General features: G+C 61.9%; 2 protein-coding genes across 19 annotated transcripts; one reads left to right on the top strand and one right to left on the bottom strand.

The window, feature by feature from the left end:
- The first annotated feature begins 8007 nt into the window (after positions 1-8007).
- On the top strand, positions 8008-14442 carry PEX10 (peroxisomal biogenesis factor 10). 15 transcript variants are annotated; one of them, XR_002344851.2, is made up of 8 exons: positions 8008-8173; positions 9093-9173; positions 9509-9915; positions 10995-11170; positions 11269-11404; positions 11949-12050; positions 12269-12462; positions 12604-13898. XR_002344851.2 is itself a non-coding variant. In XM_084962601.1 (7 exons), the coding sequence occupies exons 1-6, from the start codon at positions 8062-8064 to the stop codon at positions 12015-12017; spliced, it is 981 nt and encodes a 326-aa protein (XP_084818727.1). In that variant the 5' UTR covers positions 8008-8061; the 3' UTR covers positions 12018-12050; positions 14145-14442. The 15 variants fall into 15 exon arrangements, 5 of the variants coding, with proteins under 5 accessions (XP_084818727.1, XP_005665009.2, XP_013854378.2 ...); XR_014806958.1 differs by having other exon boundaries at positions 10669-11170; XR_014806961.1 differs by lacking the exons at positions 12269-12462; positions 12604-13898 and adding an exon at positions 14145-14442 and having other exon boundaries at positions 10669-11170.
- Positions 13848-24470, bottom strand: RER1 (retention in endoplasmic reticulum sorting receptor 1). Of its 4 annotated transcripts, none has more exons than XM_005655986.4 (7): positions 24323-24470; positions 20767-20848; positions 19054-19158; positions 16808-16907; positions 15895-15973; positions 14867-15002; positions 13848-14647 (listed from the first exon to the last, which is right to left on the bottom strand). In XM_005655986.4, exons 2-7 carry the CDS (start codon positions 20845-20847, stop codon positions 14558-14560), a joined length of 591 nt encoding a protein of 196 aa, XP_005656043.1. In that variant the 5' UTR covers position 20848; positions 24323-24470; the 3' UTR covers positions 13848-14557. The 4 variants fall into 4 exon arrangements, with proteins under 4 accessions (XP_005656043.1, XP_084818728.1, XP_020950862.1 ...); XM_084962602.1 differs by lacking the exon at positions 24323-24470 and adding an exon at positions 23908-24294; XM_021095203.2 differs by lacking the exon at positions 24323-24470 and adding an exon at positions 23884-24213.
- Between the last annotated feature and the right edge of the window lie 95 nt (positions 24471-24565).

Below are 24565 nucleotides of genomic sequence, written 5' to 3'. Positions count from 1 at the left end.
GCAGGCCCCCCGCCTCGCAGCCCCCAAGGGGCCGTGGCTGCCAGCCCACCCACCCTTGTGGCTGATATCTTCGCAGAGGGCCCGGGTGTCCCTGAACCCCTGGCTACAGCTTCTGTTCCGACACCTGCAGTGCCCCTCGTCCATGGGGAGGCAGGCTCGACCTCTGGCCCCGCTCAGTGGGTTGAGGATCCAGCATTGCCGGGAGCTGTGGTGTAGGTCGCAGACGCGGCTCAGATCCTGCATTGCTGTGGCTGTGGTGTCAGCAGACGGCTGCAGCTCCGCTTCAACCCCTGGTCTGAGAACCTCCAAACGCAGCAGGTGCAGCCCTAAAAAGACAAAAAAAAGAAGGGTGGGTGATTGAGGCCACGTCACAGAGCACTGCTTCCCAAAGTGTGACCTACAGACACCACGGCTTCCTGCTCCAGTGGGAGTCCAGGAGCCATGCCCGGACACGCCTGCCAGAACGCGGGCCCAGAACCTTCCAGGGGCCCATGAGATGGGACCTACGCTCGCAATGGTCCCCTCCTCCCCCACACTGACATTTGCACCATGGCGAGTCACACTTGGCACGGATCGCGGCAGCGGCTCCAAGGCTACGGGGGGGCCCGTGCCAATGCCCCCCATCACCAAGCACTCAGGATTAAACAAAAGGCCAGCCCCCCAAGGATGTCCCTGACACAGCAACAAGAAGGATGCATCTGATCAAACTGCGGCGCTGGATGTGCATCTTTCTAGTTTCTGCTCCCGCTGATGCGGAAAGGCTCCTAGGTCCACGCAGAGCCGCCGCTGCTGACACGGCCGCAGCCCGCACATGTGTCCCACCCAAGGGGACAGCAGGCAAAGTGGCTGTGCCATACCGGTGCATCCAGCTGGTGGCTGTTTCCTCAAAACCACATGAGATGAGCCTGCCCCTTTGAAAGAAAATAAATAAAATGACGGGCTCTGTCACCAGCGAGAACAACCACCACTTAAGTGAACGCAAGCACTGGGAGAACTTGGACCCACACTGCGCGTTCAACAGCTTCCACACGTGAAAGGCTTTTTCTCGTGAGACAGGTGGTGGCGATAAAGCGAGAGAATGAAATGCAGACCAGGACAACGTCCAAAATCACGCACACATGAAGGTCTTTCCCAAGCGAAACCACAGCAGTGGGTGTCAAGGTCACGGAGTCCCCGATGGCCATGGATGCGGCTGCAGTCTTCACAGTGCAGGGAAATGTCAGAGTTCCCTGGTAGCAGAGTGGGTTAAGGACCTGGCATTGCCACTGCTGTGGCGAGGGTTCGATTCCTGGCCCAGGAACTTCCACACGCCGTGGGTGTGGCCAAGAAACGAAAACAAAGTGTGGAAGCCACCTAAGTGTCCATCGACAGAGGAATGGATAAAGAAGACGTGATACCTGTACACCGTGGAATATTATTCAGTCATAAAAAAGAATGAAATTCTGCCATTTGTGACACCGTGGGTGGAGGTGGAGGACATTGTGCTAAGTGAAACAAATCTGACAGAGAAACAAAAACTGTACAATATCACTTACATGTGGAATCTAGAACACACAACAGACCGGTGGATATAACAGAAAAGAAGCAGATTCACAGACGCAGGGAACAAACTGCGGGAGACCATCTCGCGGGGGTGGGGAGGGCGAGGTACAAACTTGGCTGTAGGAGAGGCTCAAGGATGTCTTGTGCAACGTGAGGACGCCAGCCAATACGTACACAATATGTATATTTTTGGCCACGTCTGCAAAACAAGGAAGTTCCTGGGCCAAAGATAAACCCCCACCACCGATGTGGCCAGAGCTGCTGAGGTGAGTGTGCTGGATCCTTAATCTGCTGTGCCTCGGGGGAACTCCACGGAGCCAATATTTTGTAATAACTGTAAATAGAGTGTAACCTTTTAAAAAGCCTAAAAAAAATGTTTAAAGGCCATTGTAATAAAACAAAAAGCATTCTGAAAAGTACCTAAAACCCAAGGTGCACACTGAACACGTCTCAGGGTGTGTCCCAAGGGGGGTCCAGGGCGGGCGAACACAATCAGTCAGTCTGCCCAGGGCCGTCCAGACCCAGGCTGGGAGGTGGCGGGCAGTGGTCCCCGGAGCCCTCTGCGCCCCAAGCCTGTAGAAGATATTGCTGTGGAAGTGGGGGTCTCCAGATCCGGACCTGGTTTGAAGGCTGCCTCCGCGTAGCCGGAAAACTCCCTCTGGGCCTTGGTCTCCTGGTCTGTAAAGCAGATGCAAGGAGACCCCTCCCCAGCAGGAGATGGTGGGCACGGAGTCACCAGCTGGCAGGCCGCCACGGGCCCCTCTGTGTCTTCCTGCCCCAGGGCCCTTCCTCACCCTTGGTCCAGGAGCGCGCCCCTCGGAGAGAGATGGGCCCTGGGAGCCCCCACCTCCACGGGCAGATCCCGGCCCTCTGTCCCCCCGGAACCTCACCCTCTCCACCCAAGCGCATTACCTGGGCCCCAACAGGCCCTGTCCCCCAACTCAAGTGGGAACCTTGACAAGCGCGGCAAGCTCAGTCCACACATCACATCACGGTGCAGGGGCTCGATGGGATCAGACGCCCCCAGGACCAGAGGAAGGGCCGGAGGAGGGATGGCAGAGGCCCCGCCTGAAGGCCCCCAGCCACAGCAGCTCCCTGGCCTTTGGAGAGGAGGCGGGTCTGCTGAGCCCAAGAGGTGAGTGGAGGCTCAGGCTCGGGCTCGGGGGGTGGCACAGGGCATCCCCGTGTCCTTAACGCAGCTCTCGCTAAGCTCCTGACCAAATGACCAGAGACCCAGGGCGGCCGAGGGTCCCTGCACCCACCCTCAGCCCACAGTAATCCGCAGGCTGGCAGGCAGGCAGACGTGGCTGGATCTGGCAGGTGCCAGGGGCCCAGAGGGGCCTGGTTGAGCTCAGGCTTCTGTGAGCAGGAGCCATTTGCAAGAGAGGCCTCAGGGAGAGGGGGCGGCCAGCACAAAGGCCCGGTGGAGGCCCCCGTCCCGTCCAGCTTCCCCAGTCACAAGCCCCAGCCGTCTTCCAAGCTGTTTCTCCCTCACTGTCCTCACATCCCAGGAGAGGCGGGAGACAGCCCCCCCGCCTGCCTCCAGCTGCCCCCCCATTTTCTCCGGGGTGTTGTTACCCCTCCAGACTCAGCAGCAAACTCAAGGGCAGACAGAGGACAGACAGCAGGACGAGCCACCCCTGGGTGACCCCTGCAGACCCCATCCTGGGGACCGTGAGGGTGGCCAGGACCACAGACCTGGGAGGCCCAGCCTCAGGGGCTGCTGGGACCCCAACAAGAGCAATTCCCGGGGGTGGCAGAGAGTGGAGGAGGGGACCTTGGAGAAGTCGTGTTTGTGGTGCAACAGGACAGGAGGGCTCAGGTCACTGAGGTCGCAGGTGCACAGTCCGGGGCAAAGAGGATGCCAGCGGCCGGGCGTTGGGGTGGGGTCCTCTGCCTGAAGTGGGAGCCTGGGGGCAGGGCTAGGAGCCCGTGACCCCCAATGGGCCCAGTGTGGGGGGCTCCTGTGGGGAGGGTTCTCCAGGCCCGGGGGTAGGGGGGAGTGGGACAGCCCTGCTGAGGCTGTGAGCACAGGTAATAAACCAAGACAACAGACAGAGCCACCAGCTCCAGGAAGGGAAACGCCACCCAAGGCCACGGCAGCCGTCGCCCACCCACCTCGCTGCCCTGCTCTGCCGCGGCGGACCCACAGAGCATCCTGCGCTGCCCACCCGAATTCCAGACCAACCCAGGGACCCACCGGCCCTCGCGGCGTCTGCAGACCTGGGGCGACAACCCGTGTCCTCCGTCCCCCAGAGCCTCCAATGAACTGGGGGAAAGGCTGCTGCCTGATTAAAGAGGGCACACACTGGACCCAGGGCCCCCCACCCCAGGAGGAGCTGTGTGGTAACAAGCCCCCCTCTGTGGCACGCCCTGCAGTCTGGTCCAGGGACAGGGCCGAGGCAACGCCTGCCCCCAGCCTCTGCCCCGAGGCCCCTCCCAGGCCAGGGCCACAGGGCCAGACCCCTGTCCCTTCCCCACCTCCGGAGCGGGTCCGTGTCCTGGCCCCTCTGAACTTTGACCTTCAGCTCTGCCCTAGGGGTGGTGCCCCTTCCCTGCTGGGCCCCTCGGGCTCGATTCCTGTGTCCTGCTCCTTGAAGCCCTGACAGTGGCCCCAGAGCTCTGGGCCAGCTGTGCTCCTGTCAGACACACCATTGGGCCAGGACGCGGGCCTCTCCGTCCCAGGCCAGCAACAGGGACACGCTGGCCCTTGCCACAGGCAGGGTTCCTAGCCAGCTGCCGGTGCCCTGCAACCTCGTACCATCACTTCCTAGGCCAGCCCAGGCCCCAGGCAGCCCTTGACCTGACGCCAGCTAACGAGTCATGGACAGAACACCACGGCAGGTCCCGAAGCAGGGCCTCCCCTGCCAGCGGCCCCCACACTGGGGGAGGCCTCCGCCCGAGGGGTTGTGGGAGCCCCAGCTCAGTTCTGGGGGTGCCACCCACCTATGGCGGTAACTCACCTCCTAGTCCAGGCACCCTCATCCTTGTGGGGGAAAAGTGACTCCGGCTCAGATCGTCACTGTTGGACAACAAGACACGTGAACATGGGGAGACGTCGACAAGGCTCTTGACTTCGGCAGAAGGGCGCGGGCGCTCCAAAAGCGCGCGCAAAAGCGGGAAGAGCCCCCATTTATCCCGATCGCAGGTGATGGACCTGCCCCTTCCCATGGGTCAGGTCAGGGCGCACATTCTTCTTGGTTGGCTAACTTGAAACAAACGGTTACTGCGGGAGTTCCCGTCATGACTCAGTGGTTAACAAATCCAACTGGGAACCATGAGGTTGCAGGTTTGATCCCTGGCCTCGCTCAGTGGGTTAAGGATCTGGCGTGGCCGTGAGCTGTGGTGTAGGTCGCAGATGCGGCTCGGGTCTGATGTTGCTGTGGCTGTGGTAGAGGCTGGCGGCTGCAGCTCCAATTAGACCCCCAGCCTGGGAACCTCCATATGTCACGGGAGCGGCCCAAGAAATGGCAAAAAGATAAAAAGAACAAAAAAATTACAAATTAAAGAGGGCGGTGAGGTGGGTGTCTCAGGAAAGCAGGAAGACGTCCTTTGATAGAAAAGACTCATGTTAATTCTCACATCCTGAGCCCGCCCTGTGCCCACCGCACTCCCACCCTGAGCACCTCCAGGGACCAGACCCGCGGCTGCCGCCACCACCACCACCACCACCACCACCACCGGCTGGAGGAATGTTCTCGGGGTTTGTCCCAAGGGAGTCTCTCTGCCCTGATGGTCATTGGGGTCAGGGCAGGGCGGTGGGCTCTTTCCCAGCCCCACACCCACCCAGGCTGGGGCTGCAGGGGACGGAGGAAAGAAGCCACGCCAGCCCCACACCCGGGGCCAGAGCTGGAGCTGCCCACAACGCACCCCCACCTCCGACAGGAGGCACCCCCTCAAAGGACAGCAGGGCCCACCTCTGCTCAGCACCCCCGAGGCACCTGCCCAGTCAGGGATGGCAGCAAGGCTGGTGCCGCTTTCCCATGTCCCCCGGCCCCTCTGCCACCCCTGGACGATGAGAGGCACGTGCTCCCCCTCTTAGGACAGGTCGAGGAACCGGGGGTCCAGGGAGGGCTCTGCGGGAGCTCCATGCCCTGCCCCCACCTAGGACAAGGGTGCACACAGTCCCATGTCCGGCAGCCACGGAAACCCTGAGCCCTGGAGACTCGCGGGGAAGTTCACACGGTGAGACCGCCTTGGCTGGCGTCAGAGGCCTGGAGCCCACCCATCCTGCCCTGCCTTCCGTGGGCCAGGCCAGACCCCACGGCAGCCACCCAAGCAAGAAGGCCTCCCAGCAGAATGACCCAGACCAGGTGGCCAGCCGGCCAGCTGGCCACCGGCTTGCCCACCAGGCTGCCCACCTCGTTCTCCTTTGGTTCTGATCCAGATTCACTCTCAGGGTGAAACTCTACCCGCTGACCTGCTGGAGCAGATGGGCCAACGGCGCCACCTGCTGGCCATTCTTGAATTTGATCCTAAACCCAAGTCATCTTCCTGGGGGCCCTGGGGACCTGGGGGCAACCCCAAACAGCAAGCCCCCCACAGCACCAACCAGGAAACTGAGGAGGTCTGAACCCAGCTGGATCCCAGGCCCCATGTCCCTGAGAACAGACACTCAGTAACATTTACGGCCTCACCCAGCCCGGTGAGTGTGCCAGTGAGAAGACAGGGGAGGATGCTGTCCTGGGCAGGGAGCTGGGACCTGCCAGTGGGGTGCGGTGCCCAGGGAAGTGCCCACCCCTCAGGCTTCCTGAAGGAGCCAGCTGGTGATCTTGAGAAAGGGGACAAAACCTCCTCCAGGGAGTTCGCATCGTGGCTCAGCAGTAACGAAGCCAACTAGTAGCCATGAGGATGAGGGTATGATCCCTGGCCTTGCTCCATGGGTGAAGGATCAGGCGTTGCTGTGAGCTGTGGTGTAGGTCACAGACGCAGCTCAGATCCCGTGTCTCGTGAGCTGTGGTGTAGGCCGGCACCTGTAGCTCCGAGTAGATCCCTAGCCTAGGAATTTCCATATGCCACAAGCGTAGACCTAAAAAAGACCAACAAATAAAAATAAAAAATAAAAAATACTCCAGCTCCAACTTGGTGCCAGTGGACACAGGCCAGGGCGTCTCTGTGGTCAGGAAGGAGCAGTGTGTTTCAGCCTGTTGGGTGAGGACTGACCAGAAATTTCTGAGGCATCAGTGTCTCCCCCAGGCCCCGCTTGTGAGTCTGTCCACCCCAGGCTGGAAGCCAAAGGAGCAGGCAGCCTCTGCGTTCAGGAAACAGGGTGTACCCACAGGCAGGGGTGCCACTCTGAAGGGACAGAGGCGCTTCATTAGCAGGAAGGACTGTGGGACCATCCAGCTTCTGCCCCTTCCCTCTAAGAGCTGCCTACAGCTGTGGGGCCCCGATAAGCTCTAGACTGTGCCCACAGCTCAATTCCAGGGGGTTGAGCTGCACCAGCCTGGGCACGTACCCACAGCTGATGCCGGGATACAGGAGCAGAAGTGAAGCCAAGAGCTGCAGCCTGTCTCAAGCCACGGCCTGCTGGCCAAAGTCACTGCTGGTGACTCCCCCACCCCCTAGGTTCACCTGCATTTTTTCTCTCCTGCTGGTCCCACAGCCCCCCCTTTGTGCCCACAGGACGGGGCCCTTTTTCACTGGGACCCCTCTGGTCTGGGGCACAGATGCAGATGTTGTGACCTGCTCCAGGCCCAGAGCCCTCAGGGTGCCCCACTTCCTCCTCCCACTGTCCTCCCCCGGGGCTCCTCCCTGGGTCCTCCTTGCAGCTCAAATCCAGCTGTGCCTGTGCCCAGGTGCTAGTCTCTCCTACCTCTGTCCCCCCTAGTGCATGGCCTCCCAAGGCCCCCAAGTCTCCCTCGGTCCCACTTATGAGAGCAGCTCAGAGAGGTCAGGGGTCTGCACTTGTGGGGCCTGGGGGGCCACCAGTATAAACACCGTAGTTCAAGAATCCGTACTCCTGGCCCCGCCCTGGGCCCCAGATCCTATTCCGCCAGCCCGCGGGGGGCGGGGGGTGGTCGCAGGGATTAGAGCACAAGGGATGCCAGCACCCCGCGGAGGGCACTGCAAGGAGAGGGAGCAACGCCCTCCTCACTTCCTGCCCCAGAGAGCGGACGACTGTCTCCGCACCGGGGAGGGCGCCCGCGCCGGCTCTGACGTTCCTCGCAATACCTGAGGGCTGTCCCCATGGCCCCTCGCCCCCATGCCCCGCCTATCCGCCCCTCCTGCTCTGCGCCTGCCCTCCCCCGGGCCGCGATCGCCCCGCACAGACCCGACCCGGCACAGAGCCGGGCGGGCTCGGCTTTGGCCTCTGCCGCCCCGCCCCGCCCCGCCCCGCCCCGCCCCGCCCCGCCCCGCCCCGCCGGCTCGGCCCCGCCCCGCGCGCTGTGACGCTCAAGGTCTGTGCCGCGCGCCACGCCGAGCCCGAGCCCCGGCCGTCATCTGGCGCCGCCGCGTGGGCGTGGCCGTCTCCGTGTCGCCGAGGCCGCAGGTCCCTTCGACTCCAAGCCCTCGGCGATGGCTCTTACGGCCGCCAGCCCCCCGGAGGTGGTCCGTGCGGCGCAGAAGGACGACTACTACCGCGGCGGGCTGCGGAGTGCGGCGGGCGACGCCCTGCACAGCCTGGCGGGTGAGGCCTCTGGGGGGGCCCGCGGGTGGTCCTGGGCGCCAGGCTGGGGGGCCAGGCGGGCGGACGAGCCCCAAACCCGTCGGCTCGGCCACCGCGGGCTCGGCCAGGCCCTGCGCGCCGCGCTGAGACCTGAGCTGCAGGAAGAAGCGAGCGCCTCGGTCTTCGCCCCCGGCTGCCGGGGGCGGGGTGGGGATCAGGCGCCAGCTGTGGGAGCGTCCACGGCTCTGGGGACACACGAAGGCCCCCGTTGAGCAGCGGCAGTGGAGCCCAGTGGACGGACGAAAGCCTGGGGTGGATTTTGGCCCACAGCTGGGCTGCTACTCGGAACAGCCGAGGCGAGGCCGGACCGTAGATTCGGGACTTGGGTGGCCGTCAGCAGGGAGGCACCCACTTGTGTATTTATTTTTGCTAATTTTTTGCCTTACTTTGTGTCAGACCCTGTTCTCTGTGCTTCAGAACATTAACTTCTTTTATTCTGAACACATCCCTGCAAGTTAGGACCTGTTACTGACAGGGAAATGTTGTAACTTGCCTGAGGTCACTGCCATTGTTGTGGGGAGCTAGGATTTGATGCTGGACGGTGGGCTCAGCTTGAGCTTCTGGTCACTGTACTACCCCGTCTGTCCTTGTGGCCCTTCTGGGCTCTGGAACAGTTGCCCAGGTGGGTCCTGGAGGGGGAGAGGGCTGTTGGTGGGTAGGTTCTCAGGACACTCAGCGGCCCAGGTGAGGCAGGTATGGATGGAGCAGAGTGGACAGCACAGAAGGCCAGGGAGAGAACAGAGTGTGGTTTAGACCAGTCTCAGCCATTGGAGCGGGGACTGGGCGGGGCCCTGGCAGCAGGAGAGAGAGCTGTTTCTAATTCTCACCAGCGCACCGCCTCACCCCCCGGCCCTCAGTAACAGGCTCTCTCTTCTCTCAGGTGCGAAGAAGTGGCTGGAGTGGAGGAGAGAGCTCGAGCTGGTGTCGGATGTAGCCTACTTCGGCCTCACCACACTTGCAGGTAGCAGCCCCAGGCGGGACCGAAGGACCCACGACACACCCAGAGGACAGGAGAGGGGCTGCCAGCCAAGGAAGGAGCTTCTGGAGGTGCTTCCTGGTGTCCCTGGCCCAGACCAGCCTCAGGGAAGCAGAGCCCCTTCCCTGGATGAGAGGCCAGGCCCAAACCCAGGCCAGGGCCCCTGGAAACTGAGAGTCCTGTCATGCAGGCCCCGGGACTGTGTGTCTGTGGCTGAACTCATGGCCCCGGGGGCCCGCCCTGAGGGAGCCTCGTCTTTTAGAGGAGGGGCGGCCGTGGTAGAGGGAAGGAGATTGCTGCCAGGTCCCCATCCCCCACAGGCTACCAGACCCTTGGGGAAGAGTACGTCAGCGTCGTCCAGGTGGACCCGTCCCAGAGCCGAGTGCCCTCCAGGCTGCGCCGCGGGATCCTGGTGGCTCTGCACACCGTCCTGCCCTACGTGCTGGACAAGGCCCTGCTCCACTTGGAGCACGAGCTGCAGGTGGCCGGCGACAGCACCCGGCCCACGCAGGGCAGCCTGGCGCCCACTGCACGCAGCCAGTCAGCCCCAAGGCGCTGGGTGCGCAGGCGGACGGCCACCCTGACGGAGCAGCAGCAGAGGGCGCTTCTGCAGGCCGCGGGGATGCTCAGGCAGGTCCTTGGCTGCCTCCGGCGGCTCCACGTTGCCTGGTTCTACATCCACGGTGCCTTCTACCACCTGGCCAAGAGGTTCACTGGCATCACCTATGTAAGTAACTGGTGCCACCTGGACCTGCTCGGTTCTGGCTCATCAGCAGGGAGCTGGCTTTTCCGGGCCTCTGTCCACGAGCAGTCACAGGCCTGGAGCCAGAACCTTCCATGGGAAACATGGGTTGTGTCGGCTCCATTTTGCCAAAAGGCCCACGGAAGTCTGCTTTCCATAAACCCTGAAGGTCGGGCTGGTCTGTCTTCCTGCAGCCTGCGCTTGAACTCTGTGCCAGGCCTGCCTCCCACGCCCCTTCCAGGCTGCCCGCCAGAGTCAGGTATAGGGACCCCGGTGGTGACCCCGCAGCAACCACGAGGCCACCCTGCTGCCAGCATCCCCACCGGTCTCCACCCTCCACCTGCAGATGCCCCTTCCCTTCGGGGTCTCAGCTGCCGCCCTTGCTTCCAGATTCACCCTGAAGGCCTCCCCAAGGGTCTGCAGGCGCCCCGCCCCAGGCCTCGCTGTGCCGGCTCTGTTGGTTGAGGTGTTTGCTGAGCTGCTGCAACAGACACAGGGTGCATCCAGTCAGGGTGTCAGGCTCCAGGCTCCAGCTGTGTGGCTGACCTGACTGTCCCCACTTCCAGCCAAGGCAAGGAGATGGACGTGCAGGGCAGGCCCCTCCCCCTCGAGGATGTGGCCTCAGTGTCCTCAGCTGCAGGAGGGGCCGGGTGGTGCCTCGCTCTGTTCCTTGGACAGGGCCACGCAGCCGTGTCTGCAACACTGAGCCCGCGCCTGTCCACTGGGTGTGCTCCTCAGGCTCGTTTGCCTCCGAGGTCTGGGTGCCTGGCCGTCCCCCTCACCCTGCGGTCCTCCCTGCAGCCAGTGTGACCTGCAGAGTCTGACCCCTGGGCTCTCATCCTCACTCAGCACTCGGCTCCCCGGGGGACCAACGGGGCCACCACTCAGTGCTCAGAGCCGGCAAGGAGCGTCTGCTCCCCGAGCAGCCAGAGGCCAGTGGTCCCTCTCCATCCTCCTTGTGCCAGAGGGTGGGCCAGGGCTTCATTCACCCGGGAGGCCTGGCCCTGGGGCGGTGGGTGCTTTGTGCAGCCGATCATGGGACTGTCCCTCCACGTCCTTGGCAGCTCCGCGTGCGCCGCCCGCCTGCCGAGGACCCCAGGGTGCGCACCGGCTACAGGCTGCTGGGGCTGCTGTCCCTGCTGCACCTGGCACTGTCCGCGGGCCTGCAGCTCTACAGCTCCCGGCAGAAGCAGCGCGCCCGGCAGGAGTGGAAGCTGCACCGCGGCCTGTCCCACCGCAGGTACGCGGGCAGGGGGCGCACCCCAGGGCGCCTGGCATCGCCACCCACCCAGAGCAGGCTGGGGACTCCGCTCTGTCCCACCGTCCCTCCCCCACCAGGAGCCATGTGGACGAGAGAGTGGTCAGCACCGCGTCCCTGTGCACGCTGTGCCTGGAGGAGCGCAGACACGCCACCGCCACGCCCTGCGGCCACCTCTTCTGCTGGGAGTGCATCACCCACTGGAGTGACACCAAGGTGGGTGCCAAGGCAGGCCTCCCGCAGGGGCGGGAGTGGGGCCACGTGCGGGGCCAGGCTCCACGGGAGCAGACGGGCTGGCTCTCGTGGCTCCACTGCAAAAGGCCTCTGGCTGCCTGCACAGCCTTGACACCCTGGGTGTGAAGCCCACCAAGTCCAGTGACCAGAGCAAGTGGCTGTGCCACCCCACCTTCCCCCCGGACCCCCTGGGCCTAGACCCCGCCGGCCTGTTCCCATGCGGGTGCTTTCCCAGTTCCAGGCCGCTTTTCGGGGGGCGCCGAGCAGAGTGGGCCTGCCTGGGCCCGGCCCTTCCCAGGGGTGAGAGGGACCCGGTCCTGAGGGGTGGACGGAGGACACGGGGTTCACTCCCTCAAACTCCTGAGCCTCTCAGGACAGCCATCATCTGTCCCAGGTCGCCGTCCCTGCTCTGCTCCCCAGGGTTGAGGCCTTCAGGTTTTGCAGCGACCCCTAAGATATCATTGGAGATGCTGGTGGGGGTGGGCCTGGGGCTCAGCTGACACGGCAGTGACCCCTCCTCCCCCAGGCGGAGTGTCCCCTCTGCAGGGAGAAGTTCCTTCCCCAGAAGCTCGTGTACCTGCGGCACTACCGCTGAGCCGACAGCCGGAGGAGGGGGTTCGTTCTCGAGGTTGGTTTGACTTGCGCAGAAACCCTAGACTCTCGCACCTTCTGTTCTTTGTCACATGAGATACTGTGCCAGCTGCTTGGGAGGACAACGCCGGCCCTGGCAGTGAACTGGCTAACCCAGGTCCTCCAGACAGGTTCGGACGTGGCCTCCGCGGCTCGCCAGCCCTGGTCTGCAGGGCCCAGCGTGCCTGGGTCACTCAGCTCCCCTCCCTTCCCCAGGCCAGTCACTGCGCGGGAAGGTTCAACACCAGGCATGGGAGAGGCCGGCCTTGCAGGCCAGGACTGTGTGCGAGCAGGGAACCAGCAGCTCGCCCCCAGGTGTGGTGGTCCGCAGGGCAGGGAGCTGCTGCTGGCCGAGCACAGCTGCTCTCAGGAGCCCTTCCTGCCGCCCGACACGCTCACAGGTGTGCCAGGTTCGTTTCCCGTCCTGGCCTCACGGCACGAAGGCTCTCCTGCTGGGAGGGCCCAGTGGGCTGGTCTTGCCCAGAGGCCAGCTGCCCACACCAGGGCACTGCTGTGTCCCGCCCACTTCCTGCCACCTCCGTTCTTTTCAGTTTTTAAAACTACGCAACTGATGCCAGGGGTAGGACTCTGCCCTGCGCCGCCCACAGAGGTGCTGAAACGGTCACGGCCCAGCGAACGGATGCCCGCAGGGAAGGCCTCCCAGAGGCCCGCCTCAGTGCCAGGCCGCTGCGACCACAGCCCTGCCGCAGACAGGCAGGAGCCTCCGGGGGCCCAGAACCACTTCTGCTCCCCAAGTGCAGGCCCTTTCCCTGCACGTCGTAGGCTTGAGTGTTCACTATGGAAACTGAAAAACAGGCAGAGGCACCTCGAGTGCTGCAGTGTGGTGGTAAAAGTGCCGACTGGAGGGAGTTCCCGTTGTGGCGCAGTGGTTAACGAATCTGACTAGGAACCATGAGGTTGTGGGTTCGCTCCCTAGCCTTGCTCAGCAGGTTAAGGATCTGGCATTGCCGTGAGCTATGGTGTAGGTGGCAGATGAGGCTCGGATCTGACGTTGCTGGGGCTCTGGCTTAGGCTGGTGGCTACAGCTCTGATTAGACCCCTAGCCTGGAAACCTCCATATGCCGTGGGTGCAGCCCCAGGAAAGACAAAAAAAAAAAAAAAAAAAAAAAAAGTACTGACTGGACAGCGTTTACATGTGGGCTGAAAATGTAGGTCCAGTTCCCATCATGGCTCAGTGGTTAGCGAACCTGACTGGCATCCATGAGGACATGGGTTTGATCCCTGGCCCTGCTCAGTGGGTTAAGGATCCAGTGTTGCTGTGGCTGTGGTGTAGACAGCAGATGCAGCTCTGATTCAACCCCTAGCCTGGTAACTTCCATATGCTGCAGGTGCATCCCTAAAGAGACTAAATAAAAGAACATTCAGGCCCAGGTATAAAAAAGATCTTAATACGGCCTCTTAAAAGTAAGAGGAGGTGCTTCCGCTGTGGCGCAGTGGGTTCGTGAACCAGCTTGCTTCTTGGAGGCACAGGTCCAGTCCCCAGCCCAGAAATTTCCATATGCTGTGTGTACAGCCAAGAAAGCAAGCAAGCCAGAGGAGCTGGTTCGGATGCAAAAGTCGGCAGAAAGAAGTGCCAGGCGATAAAGACACTGGGAGCAGGGAGCGAGAACCGCCAGCCTAAAGACCTGGGAGAAAGCACACCTATTTGTCATCAGCTTCTGGGCCTGGGGACCGTGACGGCCCCACCCTCGGCAACAGGGTCTGGGGAGGAGGCGTCTCTGGCCAGGCTTCCTGTGCAGCAGGCTGCAGCGTTTCAGACAAAGACTACACGAGAGCGGGAACACGACCTTTAATAAAGTTGGGACTGAAAAGTCATTTGGTAAAATGTTTACGAGTGTTTGTTTTTATCACATCAAAAAAGGTGCCATGCAGATCAGAGTTGTTTCCCCATAGAAAGTGGAAAAAGCCAGGTGTTAAAACCCATGAGACTGGGCAGTCTTGCCAGCTGTTTCTGAAAAGGGACTGCTGCATGGGAAGAAATTTAAATTAAAAACAAAACTCTCCATGTATCAAAGAAATGTGTCAAAATAATCTCAAACAATTAAAATATAATATATATTTATAATTTCAGGCCCTCAAAAGCAATCACGGCAGTTAAGAACACAGTTTTGAGTCATCAGGATAAGAGGCCGACCCGACACATCTCTACTGAGATGAAACTGGGAGACTGGCACTCGAGCCCAGGGTCCCCCCGGGTCTCCTTCACGCGCAGGAACCGGTGAGCTTCCTCCAGGCGGGCGATGGGGTCACGGGTGGCGTCCCTGGCGCTGGGCATCAGGGTGCCACCTGCCCTCCCCGCCCTGCCCCCCGGCCACCCTGCCTGGTCGCCTAATGGCCCTGAAAAATAAATCAATGCGATTCAGTTTAAATGCCAGTTTCTTCAAGAACCTGGTATTTCAGTTACAAATAATTGAAGCTCCTTTTTAAAAAGAAAACAACTCCCGTGATCAACTACTGTACGCGCAGGCGGCGCAGCGGGGCGGTCTAGCTGGTGAGCGTCTTGGCCGAGTCCTCCTTGCCCCTGTACGTCCTCTTGCCGTGCGTGAACGGGATGTACCGGTACTTGATCATGTGCTGGGGACAGGCACACAGGTCACAACAGCCCCCTGGGCCGCCCCTGCGCTCCCCCAGGCCCCCCGCCCCCCTCACAGGGGCAGGCAGGCCTGGAGTGGCTGCCCGGGGCCCAGCCGGGGCGCCATGCCCGGCAGACCTCCTGCACCCCGCGCCTGAGCCAAGCCCTCGCAGCCGCTCAGAGCAGCCACGCGCCCCCCCGCAGGCCCTGGACGCTGTTACCTTTATCTGCCTCTTCATGGTGATGCAGAAGAGCATGACGAAGTACATGACCAGGATGGGCCAGAACACCGGGACGTTGAAGGCCTCGAAGAAGGTGCAGACCATGGCCACGAGGACGCCCTTGGTCGCTGCGTGCCTGGGCAGAGGGACGCGGTCAGAGCCCACGACGGCCTGCACCGGCCCCGCCACCTGGGAGCAGGGGCGCTGTGACCATGACACAGCCCAGTCCCCGGAAGGCACCAGGATGCCCGAGATCACAAAGCACCAGACGCCAGCAGCTGCGCCGACACTGCTCAGGGCAGCTGCGCGGGGAGCCGAGAGGCCTCACGGGCAGTGCAGGAGCCGCGTCCAGGAGGAGCCCGTCCCAGCCTCGAGGCTCCCGTGCCACCTGCCCAGGAGGCCGAGGACAGGCCGTCGGGCCTCAGGCCCAACCCCTCAGGGTCACGGCCCCCACCCCACCCAGCTGCCCCAGCCGCCCCAGCCCGGCGCCACGAAGGTGAGGTGAAGGTGGCAGCGTGCTGCCTGCCGCTTTGGGTCCCCGACACAAGACAGACACGCAGAGATCCCCGCTCCTCCACCCTCCTGCCACATTGTCACATCACAGATGGGACGCCTCCAGGGGCCTGGGGGACGAGGCAGCCTTGCCCCAGAGCAGGGCACTCACAGTCCACCAAGTCCGAGCAGGGACAGAGCTGGTCCACCTTGGCCAGCCAGTGAGTGGGGCGCCGTGCAGAGGACCAGGGACCCACTGTGCAGCCTTCCCCCGACGCCACATCTGTGACCTACCCCGGACCCCATCCCAAAAGGGCCTCTCCGTGGCTTTGAAGCACGTGTCACCTCGCCACCCAGAGCCGCGGGCCAGGGGCTCTCCTAGCGAGGCCCAAGGCCCAGCCCCCGTCCCGGGCAAGTCGGCAACCAAGCAAGGAGACAGGACAGCATGCACGTTTCCCCAGGGGGAGGGGTCCCGGCTCTGAGCTGCTAACACGCCTCCCCGCCACGCATGGGGTCACCGGCTGGAAGGAACTCACCAAAATTTGAACTCCGGGAGCCTTCGAATGAAGGGCCGGAACTCCTCGTTCTGTTTGGTCGGCAACGAGGGGCCATCATCTGAAAGGCAGAGGGTCGGTCAGAGCCGGAGTAGGCCTTTCCCCTCGTGGTTCCCATCACTGCGCTTCTGGGGTCCCGAGGCCCCTGGCCCAGCAGCCCTGCCGCGGGCCGGGACGCCACCCTCGAAGGCGCGACGGCGCCGCCCACCCTCCAGGAACCAGTCACCACTTGGAAGATGGACACCGACGCGGGGCCCTGGCACGGGACAGCCGCCTGCCCACACGGGAAGGCGGCCTCCCCCGTCACAGAGGGAGACCCCGAGGCCAACCGAGGGACCTCTGTTTCCGAACGCCCTCAGCGCTAAATGAAAAGGTTGGTTCCTTTCAGACGTTCATCAAATACTCTAGACGGAAAATTCACAGGCTCTGCTCGCAACCTGGATGCAGGCTCACAAAGTGCCTCCATCACAAGGAGGCCCCTGCAGGCAGGAGGCTGCAAAGGGCTTTCCAGTCGACGGAGGCCCCCACCTGGCCCGGGTGTGCTAGGTGCAGTGCGATCTAGAACTTTCAACCCATCGTCCTGGGAAATCAGAGACCACCACCCTCTACGGGGCCCGCAGCCTCGTCTGCCGTGGGAAGCCGCCCACAGAGCCCAGTGCCGGGAGAGGGGACACGGACAGGTCGGCTGTCCCAGCGTCCAGGCTCAGCCCACTCCTGCGTGCGGAGGGGATGGGGCCCCCAGATCGCCCCACAGCAGATTCCCCCGGGTCGGAGTGCACGCTTTAAACTCCAGGCTCCAGATCCCAAATGTTTCCAGAGAAAACAGCACTGTGCAGCTCCCAGGGCATGAGCTGCCCTGAGGAGCACGGCAGCAGGTGGGCGGCCAGCACGCTACCTGAGTCCTCCATCAGGGAAGGGTCCACTTTGGGGGAGAGGAAAGCTATGAAGAGATTCAGGTGGTAGATCCCCAGGGCGTAGGTCACGATGTACCAGCCCTGGAAGAGAAGGGGACATGGTCAGTGACGCCACCCGCCACCAACTCCTCGCATGGACCGAGCCTGGCCACGGAGATCACAGCACGTGACAGAAGCGCAGTGACGGTCCACCGTGACAGCACCTCTCATGAAGGTCCTGAGAGCGGACAGGCCAAGGTCCCAGCGGCCAGACGCCCCCTGGGGCCGGGAGACGCACCCAGCCCCTGCCCGCCCCACGCTGAGCGCCGCCGTGGCTCCCAGGGCCCGGCCCCCGACGCTGAGACAAGCCATCGCCGTCCCCCGCTTCCTCCTCCCAGCAGCGCCTCGCACCGCCAGCCTCCCGGTTGGCAATGGTAGACCTGCTGCCCAGGAGAAATCCGAACCGGAAAATCAGGAAACAGAGAAGGCGGTCAGAGGGTGTCCAGGAGCCAACCCTGCCCCGGGACGGCCAGGCAGTGACCACTCCGCTCGTTCTTCCAGAAGAGCCGAGACGCCTAAGGCGTCTGCACCAACAAGACGGGGTCTTTCTGCTTAGGCTCTTCAGCCAGACACATGAACACTGGGTGAGACGTCAGTGGCTGAGTGTTTCCCCAGCCCCACAACGAGGGCTATGGCGGAAGGGAGGCCGAGTCAGGCACAAATTCGATTCAGAACACGGAAAACCCACCTGCACGAGGTGCCCCGCCACCCCCACCCAAATCCCTGCATCAGGGTCTCTAGGTCATTCTTCCTGTCAGAGAATGGCTTGAGGTCTGATTTTTTTTTTTTTTTAATCTAGACCCAATCACAGTAAATTCAACATTAATCGCAGGCACCCGACACACACGGCGTCCTGCTCCACTGAGCTGGACTGGGCGCGGCCTCCTGCAGGACACGGACAGAAATGGTTAAGAGCCAAGGACAAGTTTCACCCTCCGCTCAGGCGAGAAGCCGGCGCAGCACCGGGCAGAGTGGGGCGCCCGGCCAAGAGTGTCCGCCCACGTCCCGGGAGATGCCTAGAAGGAGGGTGCCTGCTGTCCAGGAGCAGACGTGGGTCCCAGTCGGAGACACAGCGCTGACGAGGCCTGAACCGGCCTCCGCCTGGACGCAGGTGACGCCGGGGACCCTCACTAGGGCCCAGGTGGCCACCAGGTCCTGGTCCCTGAGGAAAGCCCGTCCCCCGCTGGCCACCACACCCCCTCCTCAAATGCAGCACAGCTCCTGGCGCCCAGGGGATGAGGTGGCCGGACCAGGTTATTCTGTCCCCAGGGTCCCCAGCCCCCGGGCATCCTGAGGCAGCGTCGGGAAGGGGGGCACTGGGCAGACCAGGACACGGGGAGCACTGTCAGGGTCACCAGGCCCCCGGCTGACACTGAGACTCTCGGGAACCCCAGCAACAGGCTAGGAGGCACCGTGGCACGGTTGGGCTAAGAATCTGACTGCGGCAGTTTATGTCGCTACAGAGGCACAGGTGCCATTCCCTGCCCAGCACAGGGCATTAAAGGATCCAGTGTTGCCATAGCTTCGGCTCGGAATCAAACCTGGGCCTGGGAAGTTCCATACGCCTTGGGTTGGCCAAAAAAAAAAAAAAAAAAAAAAAAGGAAAGACAGTCTCTAGAATTCTCCTGTGGCTCGGTGGTTAAGGATCCAGCATTGTCACTGCTACAGCTCCGGTCGCTGCTGTGGCGTGGGTTCAATTCCTGGCCCAGGAACTTCCACATGCCATAGGTGTGGTCAAAAGTAACAACTCTTAAAAACAAAGGGCATTCCTGTTGTGGCACAGCAGAAACGAATCCAACTAGTATCCATGAAGATGCGGGTTCAATCCCCGGCCTTGCTCAGTGGGTCAAGGATCCAGTGTTGCCGTGACCCGTGGCATCGGTCACAGACAGGCTCAGACCTAGCATTGCTGTGGCTGTGGTGTTGGCCAGCAGCTGCAGTTCCGACCTGACCCCTAGCCTGCGAACCTTCACATGCTGCGTGTGTGGCCCTAAAAAGCAAAAAAAAAAAGTTTTAAAAAATAAAAATGAAAAACACAAAAATCAAGTCCCTGAGCTTCTCATATTTGGTGCTTAAAGGAAACTGATCATCAGACACCATTTCCTTCACCATAAAGCCCCTAATCCCGAGACAGAAGGACCACCACCCCCTCACTCAAGGCACGGGGACGCCGGCCGGCCCGCCTCACCTGCAGCAGGTAAACGCGCACCATGTAGACGAAGCTCAGGCCCAGCGTCACCACCCATCGCACGGCCGTGTATGGCGTCGACCTGTCCAGCCAGGACTGGTAGATCTAGAGAAAGGAGCATTCGCGCGTTAGGGAGCCTGCCAGCGCCAAACTTTAGACAGTGAGTCGCTGGCGCCAAGCAGTGACAGCACTGGGCCCAGCAATTCCTGAGGCAGGTCCAGCCCTCAAGGCAAAGCAGAACCACCTGTCACAGCAGGAGGTCCACAGCACGGGCCCCGAGGGTCACCCCAGAGAGCCCGAACTCCGAGCCCGCGAGGAAGGGGATGAGAGAAGGTGTGTCCACGTGGGCGTCACCACCAGCGCGTAGGACTCCACCTGCTCCCCCAGCCAGTACCAGCGCCCACCCAGCCTGGCAGGCACCTGCACAGCTGCACAGCGAATCCTGGCTTTTCACACATCTGCACGTTGTGTGCACACGTACTCGACAGACAGACATGGAGTCTTTCTTTTTAGAACTAAACCTGTGGCATATGGAAGTTCCCAGGCTAGGGGTCAAATCGGAGCAGCAGCTGCCAGCCTACACCACAGCCACAGCAATGCCAGATCCAAGCCGCTCTGCCACCTACACTGCAGCTCATGGCAACTCAGGATCCTTAACCCACTGAGCGAGGCCAGGGATCGAACCTGTGTCTTCACAGAGACTATGTCGGGTTCTTAACTCACTGAGCCACAACGGGAACTCCACAAATTAATTTTAATTTTGAAATTTTTTTCTTGCCTTTTTTTTAAAAAAAGGGCCGTACCTGCAGCATGTGGAAATTCCCAGACTAGGGGCCGAATTGGAGCTGCAGCTGCCGGCCTACACCACAGCCATAGAAAAGCCAAATATGAGCCACACCTGCAATCTACACCACAGCTCATGGTGATGCTGGATCCCTAACCCACTGAGCGAGGCCAGGCATCAAACCCACATCCTCACAGAAACTAGTTGGGTTCATTTCCGCTGAGCCACAGTGGGAACTCCTAATTTTGAAATTTTAATTTTGAAAACCTCAACCATTCATAAGAGGGAGGCATAAGCCCGCAGGCGCCCATCGCCTATAGCTTCACTAATCATCAGTGACTCCAGACACTGTTTCCTTTTCGTGTCAGGAAGCTCCCAGACTAGGGGTCGAATCACAGCTGCAGCTGCAGGCCTATACCACAGCCACAGAACGCCAGGGGTGAGCCCCAGTGGCAAAGCTGGATCCTTAACCCACTGAGCGAGGCCAGGGACTGAAAACACAGCCTCCTGGACACCATCAGTGTCTTAACCCACTGAGCTACAACGGGAACTCCCCAGATGCTGTTTTTAATTTTAAAAACCAAGATGTTTTTAGTTCAAACCAAAGCAGCAGTCTGTGCAGCTCTTCTTCCCCAGACCACAGTCCCTACAGGGTCAGGTGCCCGGCCCGCTCCCCAGCCCCAGTGCTGGGAGGGGGGCGGCAAAGGCAGAGCCGGGGCCCCTGTGCCTGTACCACCCAGGAGCTCGGAAGGGTTTTCACACTTTGAACGCTGCTGGAAAAAACTCACGATACTTCTGAGAGGGACTGCGAAACCAGAGGCGGTGACGCCCTCTCCTCGGGGACCGCCAGCACACTCAGGCCCCAAGGGGGAATGTCCCAGGTCAACGCTCATTCAAATTTTTACACTCCTCAGCTACCCCAGACCCACCTGCCCAAGCCGTGTGAAGAATCTGTACACCACGGAAGGCTTCCCATGGACAGAGTCTCCCACGCTGTCACCTTCGGACATTCTGCAAAGGAGAAAGACACGAGACGCTCTCACATTCAACAAGTATTAAGCGTCCGACCCTTTGCCCTACTCTCATCAGTCTATCAGGCAGGCTTCTCGGTACTTGCTCTTTCATCCGTACCCCCGCCTCGTCCCGTGTGTCTTTACCACGAGTCGTCCAGGAAAAAGAAACAGGCAAGTGACAGGCCTTGGTGGAAAGCCAGGGGGACGCACACGCAAAGTGACACGGGTGGACTTTCGCTTCTGCGAATGTCGCCATGATCACACCCCTCCTGCTGGTCCCCAGTGGCCACCCTCGCTGCCTGCAAAGACCTGGGGACACGGTTCTGTGTCCACCTCCCTAGGGCCGATCCACCACCCGTGTCGCTGCCCCCACACCTCCCCCCTCCAGCACCTGCTCCCGCCACCTCTTCTAGGCCCTGCCCTGGTTTCTGTCCAGGCTACAGCACAGTGCCAGCAGCCAGCCATGCGCCTTGCAGGCCTCTCAAGACCAGGTCCCTCCAAGGACAGGAATGTGTCACCTGCAATTCTCAGGTAATCACCGTCTGTGCCCCAGTTCCCGTGCATGGAGGTAACCCTATCCGCCCCGAGAGGAAGCGGATCAGGTGGGAAGCAGGCAGGCCTCAAAGCAAGGTCAAGAGCCCAGCCCGACCTCAGCTCTTCCAGCCGACATCTGGCCTGGCTGCCCCCAAACCTGTGGGCCACACCTTCCGAACCTGGCCCCAGGCACGGGTAGGGCTGGGGGACAGAAGTGGACTGCAGCTCTGGGTTTCTTCCCGGGGCCCCTGGGCAGCGTGGCAGTGGCCGGTGGCCTTGGCTTCCTCACCTGGAAGACGCCACTTGCTGACACAGCAGCGCTTCCCACCCAGACAACACCGCCCGCCCCACTGCGTCACCCACACCTGCCCAGATGCCCGACATGACTCTGGGTCCTGCTAACCCTTGAATAACGCAGGGTTAGGGGCACTGGCCCCCAGCCATTGACAGTCCGGAGAAAACTTTACCATTGCCTCTGAGTCCGCAGTGCCCCCAGCCTGGATCGTGCCGACTGCAGCACGCGCATCACGAGGTAACCTGCGTGTAGGGGACCCAGGCCGTTCGAACATGAGCTGTTCAAGGGTGAACTGTCCAACTCAGATATGAAAGCGACCTGAGCAGTCCTAGGCCCACTTGCGTTAAAAGCGTAACTGTGGGGTTCCTGTTGCGGAAACAAACCTGACCAGCATCCATGAGGACGCGGGTTTGATCCCTGGCCTCGCTCAGTGGGTTAAGGATCCAGCATTACCGTGAGCTGTGGTGTAGCCCAGCAACCACAGCTCCAATTCAACCCCTAGCCTGGGAACTTCCATACGCCGTGGGTGTGGCCCAAAAAGACAAAAAAAAAAGTGTAACTGTGACCCCATGACACCACTTCCTGGAGCTGCCATGCAGAGGGGGCAGGGCGTCAGGGGTGCCAAGGAGCCCCAAGTCACGCCCTTTGCTCTCCCGGGAGCCAAAGCTGAAGCAAACAGGTGGCCTGCAGCTCCTAGTGCCCTTCGGGGGGGCCGGCTTTACAGTCGGCTGAGGAGAAGCCCGTAGTTTAAAAGGGGCTGAATTCGAACTTGCTACCCGGAGGGCCAGCCGCCCGCTGAGGCCAGAGCCGGGCCAGCAGAAAACTACGGCGGCAACATTCTCTGTCCCGTGGCTCCCTACAAATTTTCCCCAATTTTACTTTTTTATGACCCAAGTGTTTACCGTGAAAATGCTTCTGCTCGAAGGGAGGGATCAGGAGGAACGTGAGAAAGAGGACCGCTGCCCACCCCGTGGGCCTGCGTGCCCTCCATAGACACGACGGCTCAGAAGCCGCATCCTTTCAGCTGAACACGTGCAAAATCCCCCAAAAGCACGCTGGCCGGCTCCAGACCACCCAGCAAACAAGCTGCAGGTGAACCGCGGCCCCGGCCTCGGCTGAGCTCCCGACGGCAATGACATGAAGGAGGTGAACTTTGGAGTCTCCGGCCCGTCTGGGGCCGCCTCAGCACACGGCTGTGAGATGCAGGCGACAGGTCCTCAGCCCCCACCCAAGACCTCCCGGGGGGAGGCTCAGCCAGGCCCTTAGAGCCGCCTCGGGAGCAAGCCAGCCTCTGCCGCACACGTCAGCCCCGTTCCCAGATCAGGGCCTGCCGTCCCTCCCTCTGCTGCTTAGAGGCCGCCTCTTCAGAGAAACACCCTCTGTGCCCAGCCCCTTAGCTCATGTCACCCTGTTTTCTTTTGTGGGACAATCATCTGCGACTGCTCTCCACTTCATTTCTCTGCTCCCTCCCGCTAGGAGGCAAGCTCCTCCAGGGGGAGTCCTGGCCGGTCCACTGCTGGGCCCTATGGCCTACAAGGGCCGGCCACTTAGCCAGTGGGGTGGGGAAGTGCTGCCGGACCTAAAGGCTTCAGGCTCGGCCACGAGGAACAGAGGAAAAAGCAAGATCAACAAATCATCCCAGGAGTTCCCGCTGTGGCTCAGCAGAAACAAACCCGCCTAGGATCCTTGAGGCTGCAGGTTTGATCCCTGGCCTCGCTCAGTGAGTTAAGGATCCGGTGTTGCTGTGGCTGGGGCAAAGGCTGGCAGCTGCAGCTCCACTTCGACCCCTAGCCTGGGAACCTCCCTATGTCACAGGTTAAAACAAACCCAAAATCCACCCCAACAGAGGCCATGAGGATCACATCTGAAGTTGTAGCCAAACCCTCCTGGGCCTATAGGTCCAGAGCCATCATTGCACCTGTTTGTGGAGTGGTTCTCCCTGCTCAGACAGCACGTAGGGCAGAGGAGCAGGCCTGCCTGGCGCCCAGGTCAGCCACCGCTTGGCTCCCACAAGCTTGCAGTTCACTGCAGCGCCCCTTCCCTCATTCCTCCTGGGTTCCCAGCAGAGTAATTTCCCACACTTTCAACCTCTGATGTCGTTCCCTGTACTACTCGGCGAGGCCCCGCGGCCGGCTCCTCCCTCCCCTGCGCGTAACCACTTTCCAGTCTCCACCTGGCCCTGATCACACGGCACCTACACTCACCAGGACCTGGGAGCCCTCACACACCTACTGGCGTCCACCTTACACATCTTGCGAAGTGGGAGACCAACCCGGCCGAGAGGAGGCGCCCTGGGACACTCCCAGCCCCAGGTGCCCAGGGCAGGTTTCCGGAGGGCAGCTCTGGGCAGGCACGCGGGGCGCCGTCGGCCGGGTCAGCCCGAGCGCTTGGGATCCTCGATTCAGAATCGCCAGGACCTCGAGCGACCCAACTCCACCGCGACGCTTCCACCCAAACCCTGCAGGCCAGCCTGGATCGGCCAGGACACCGAGGCCCCACGGCCCGGGGCGGCCGGCGGAACCCTCTCGGGACACGCCAGCGGGGGCGGGGGTCTGGTCACCGCGGGGACCCCGGGCCCGCCCCTGCCCTGCGCTCGGCCGCCAGCACCCCGGCCCGCGCCCTGCCCGTCCCGCCCGCCGGCACCTCGCGGTCCGCTGCGGCCGAGCGCGGTCTCCCGAGGGCCGCGGGAAGGAGGACGCGGGTGGCGGCCGCGCCGGCGCTTCTCTCGGTCCTAGAACGAGCAGCCGAGCACTTCCGCTCCGTCCTGTGCGGCGCCGCCTCCCGGCCCTCCAAGATGGCTGCCGGGGCGGGGCCGAGAGCCTCCAACCATTTCCGCTTCCGGTGCGGGGGGCCCAGGCCGTTGGCGGGGCGGTCGCGTCGGCGGAA

The sequence above is a fragment of the Sus scrofa genome, chromosome 6, assembly GCF_054392235.1.
Source record: "Sus scrofa isolate SSC_HxYL_T2T_F1_AM1 chromosome 6, Sscrofa_HxYL_maternal_Yorkshire_Landrace_v2.0, whole genome shotgun sequence".
Classification (NCBI taxonomy): Eukaryota; Metazoa; Chordata; class Mammalia; order Artiodactyla; family Suidae; genus Sus; species Sus scrofa.
Note: the sequence above shows the minus strand (reverse complement) of the source record. Positions and strands in the feature narration are given on the sequence as shown.

What these genes read in the sequence shown, in the direction of transcription:
- PEX10 (XM_084962601.1), top strand. Translation starts at nt 8,062, where the DNA reads ATGGCTCTTACGGCCGCCAGCCCCCCGGAGGTGGTCCGTGCGGCGCAG. An exon ending in CGCCCTGCACAGCCTGGCGG is followed by an intron (nt 8,174 to 9,092) that starts GTGAGGCCTCTG and finishes CTCTTCTCTCAG; the next exon opens with GTGCGAAGAAGTGGCTGGAG. An exon ending in CGGCCTCACCACACTTGCAG is followed by an intron (nt 9,174 to 9,508) that starts GTAGCAGCCCCA and finishes CATCCCCCACAG; the next exon opens with GCTACCAGACCCTTGGGGAA.
- RER1 (XM_084962602.1), bottom strand. Translation starts at nt 23,930, where the DNA reads ATGTGTAAGGTGGACGCCAGTAG. An exon ending in TGCGCGTTTACCTGCTGCAG is followed by an intron (nt 16,908 to 19,053) that starts GTGAGGCGGGCC and finishes CTTCTCTTCCAG; the next exon opens with GGCTGGTACATCGTGACCTA. An exon ending in CCATGAAGAGGCAGATAAAG is followed by an intron (nt 14,648 to 14,866) that starts GTAACAGCGTCC and finishes GCCTGTCCCCAG; the next exon opens with CACATGATCAAGTACCGGTA.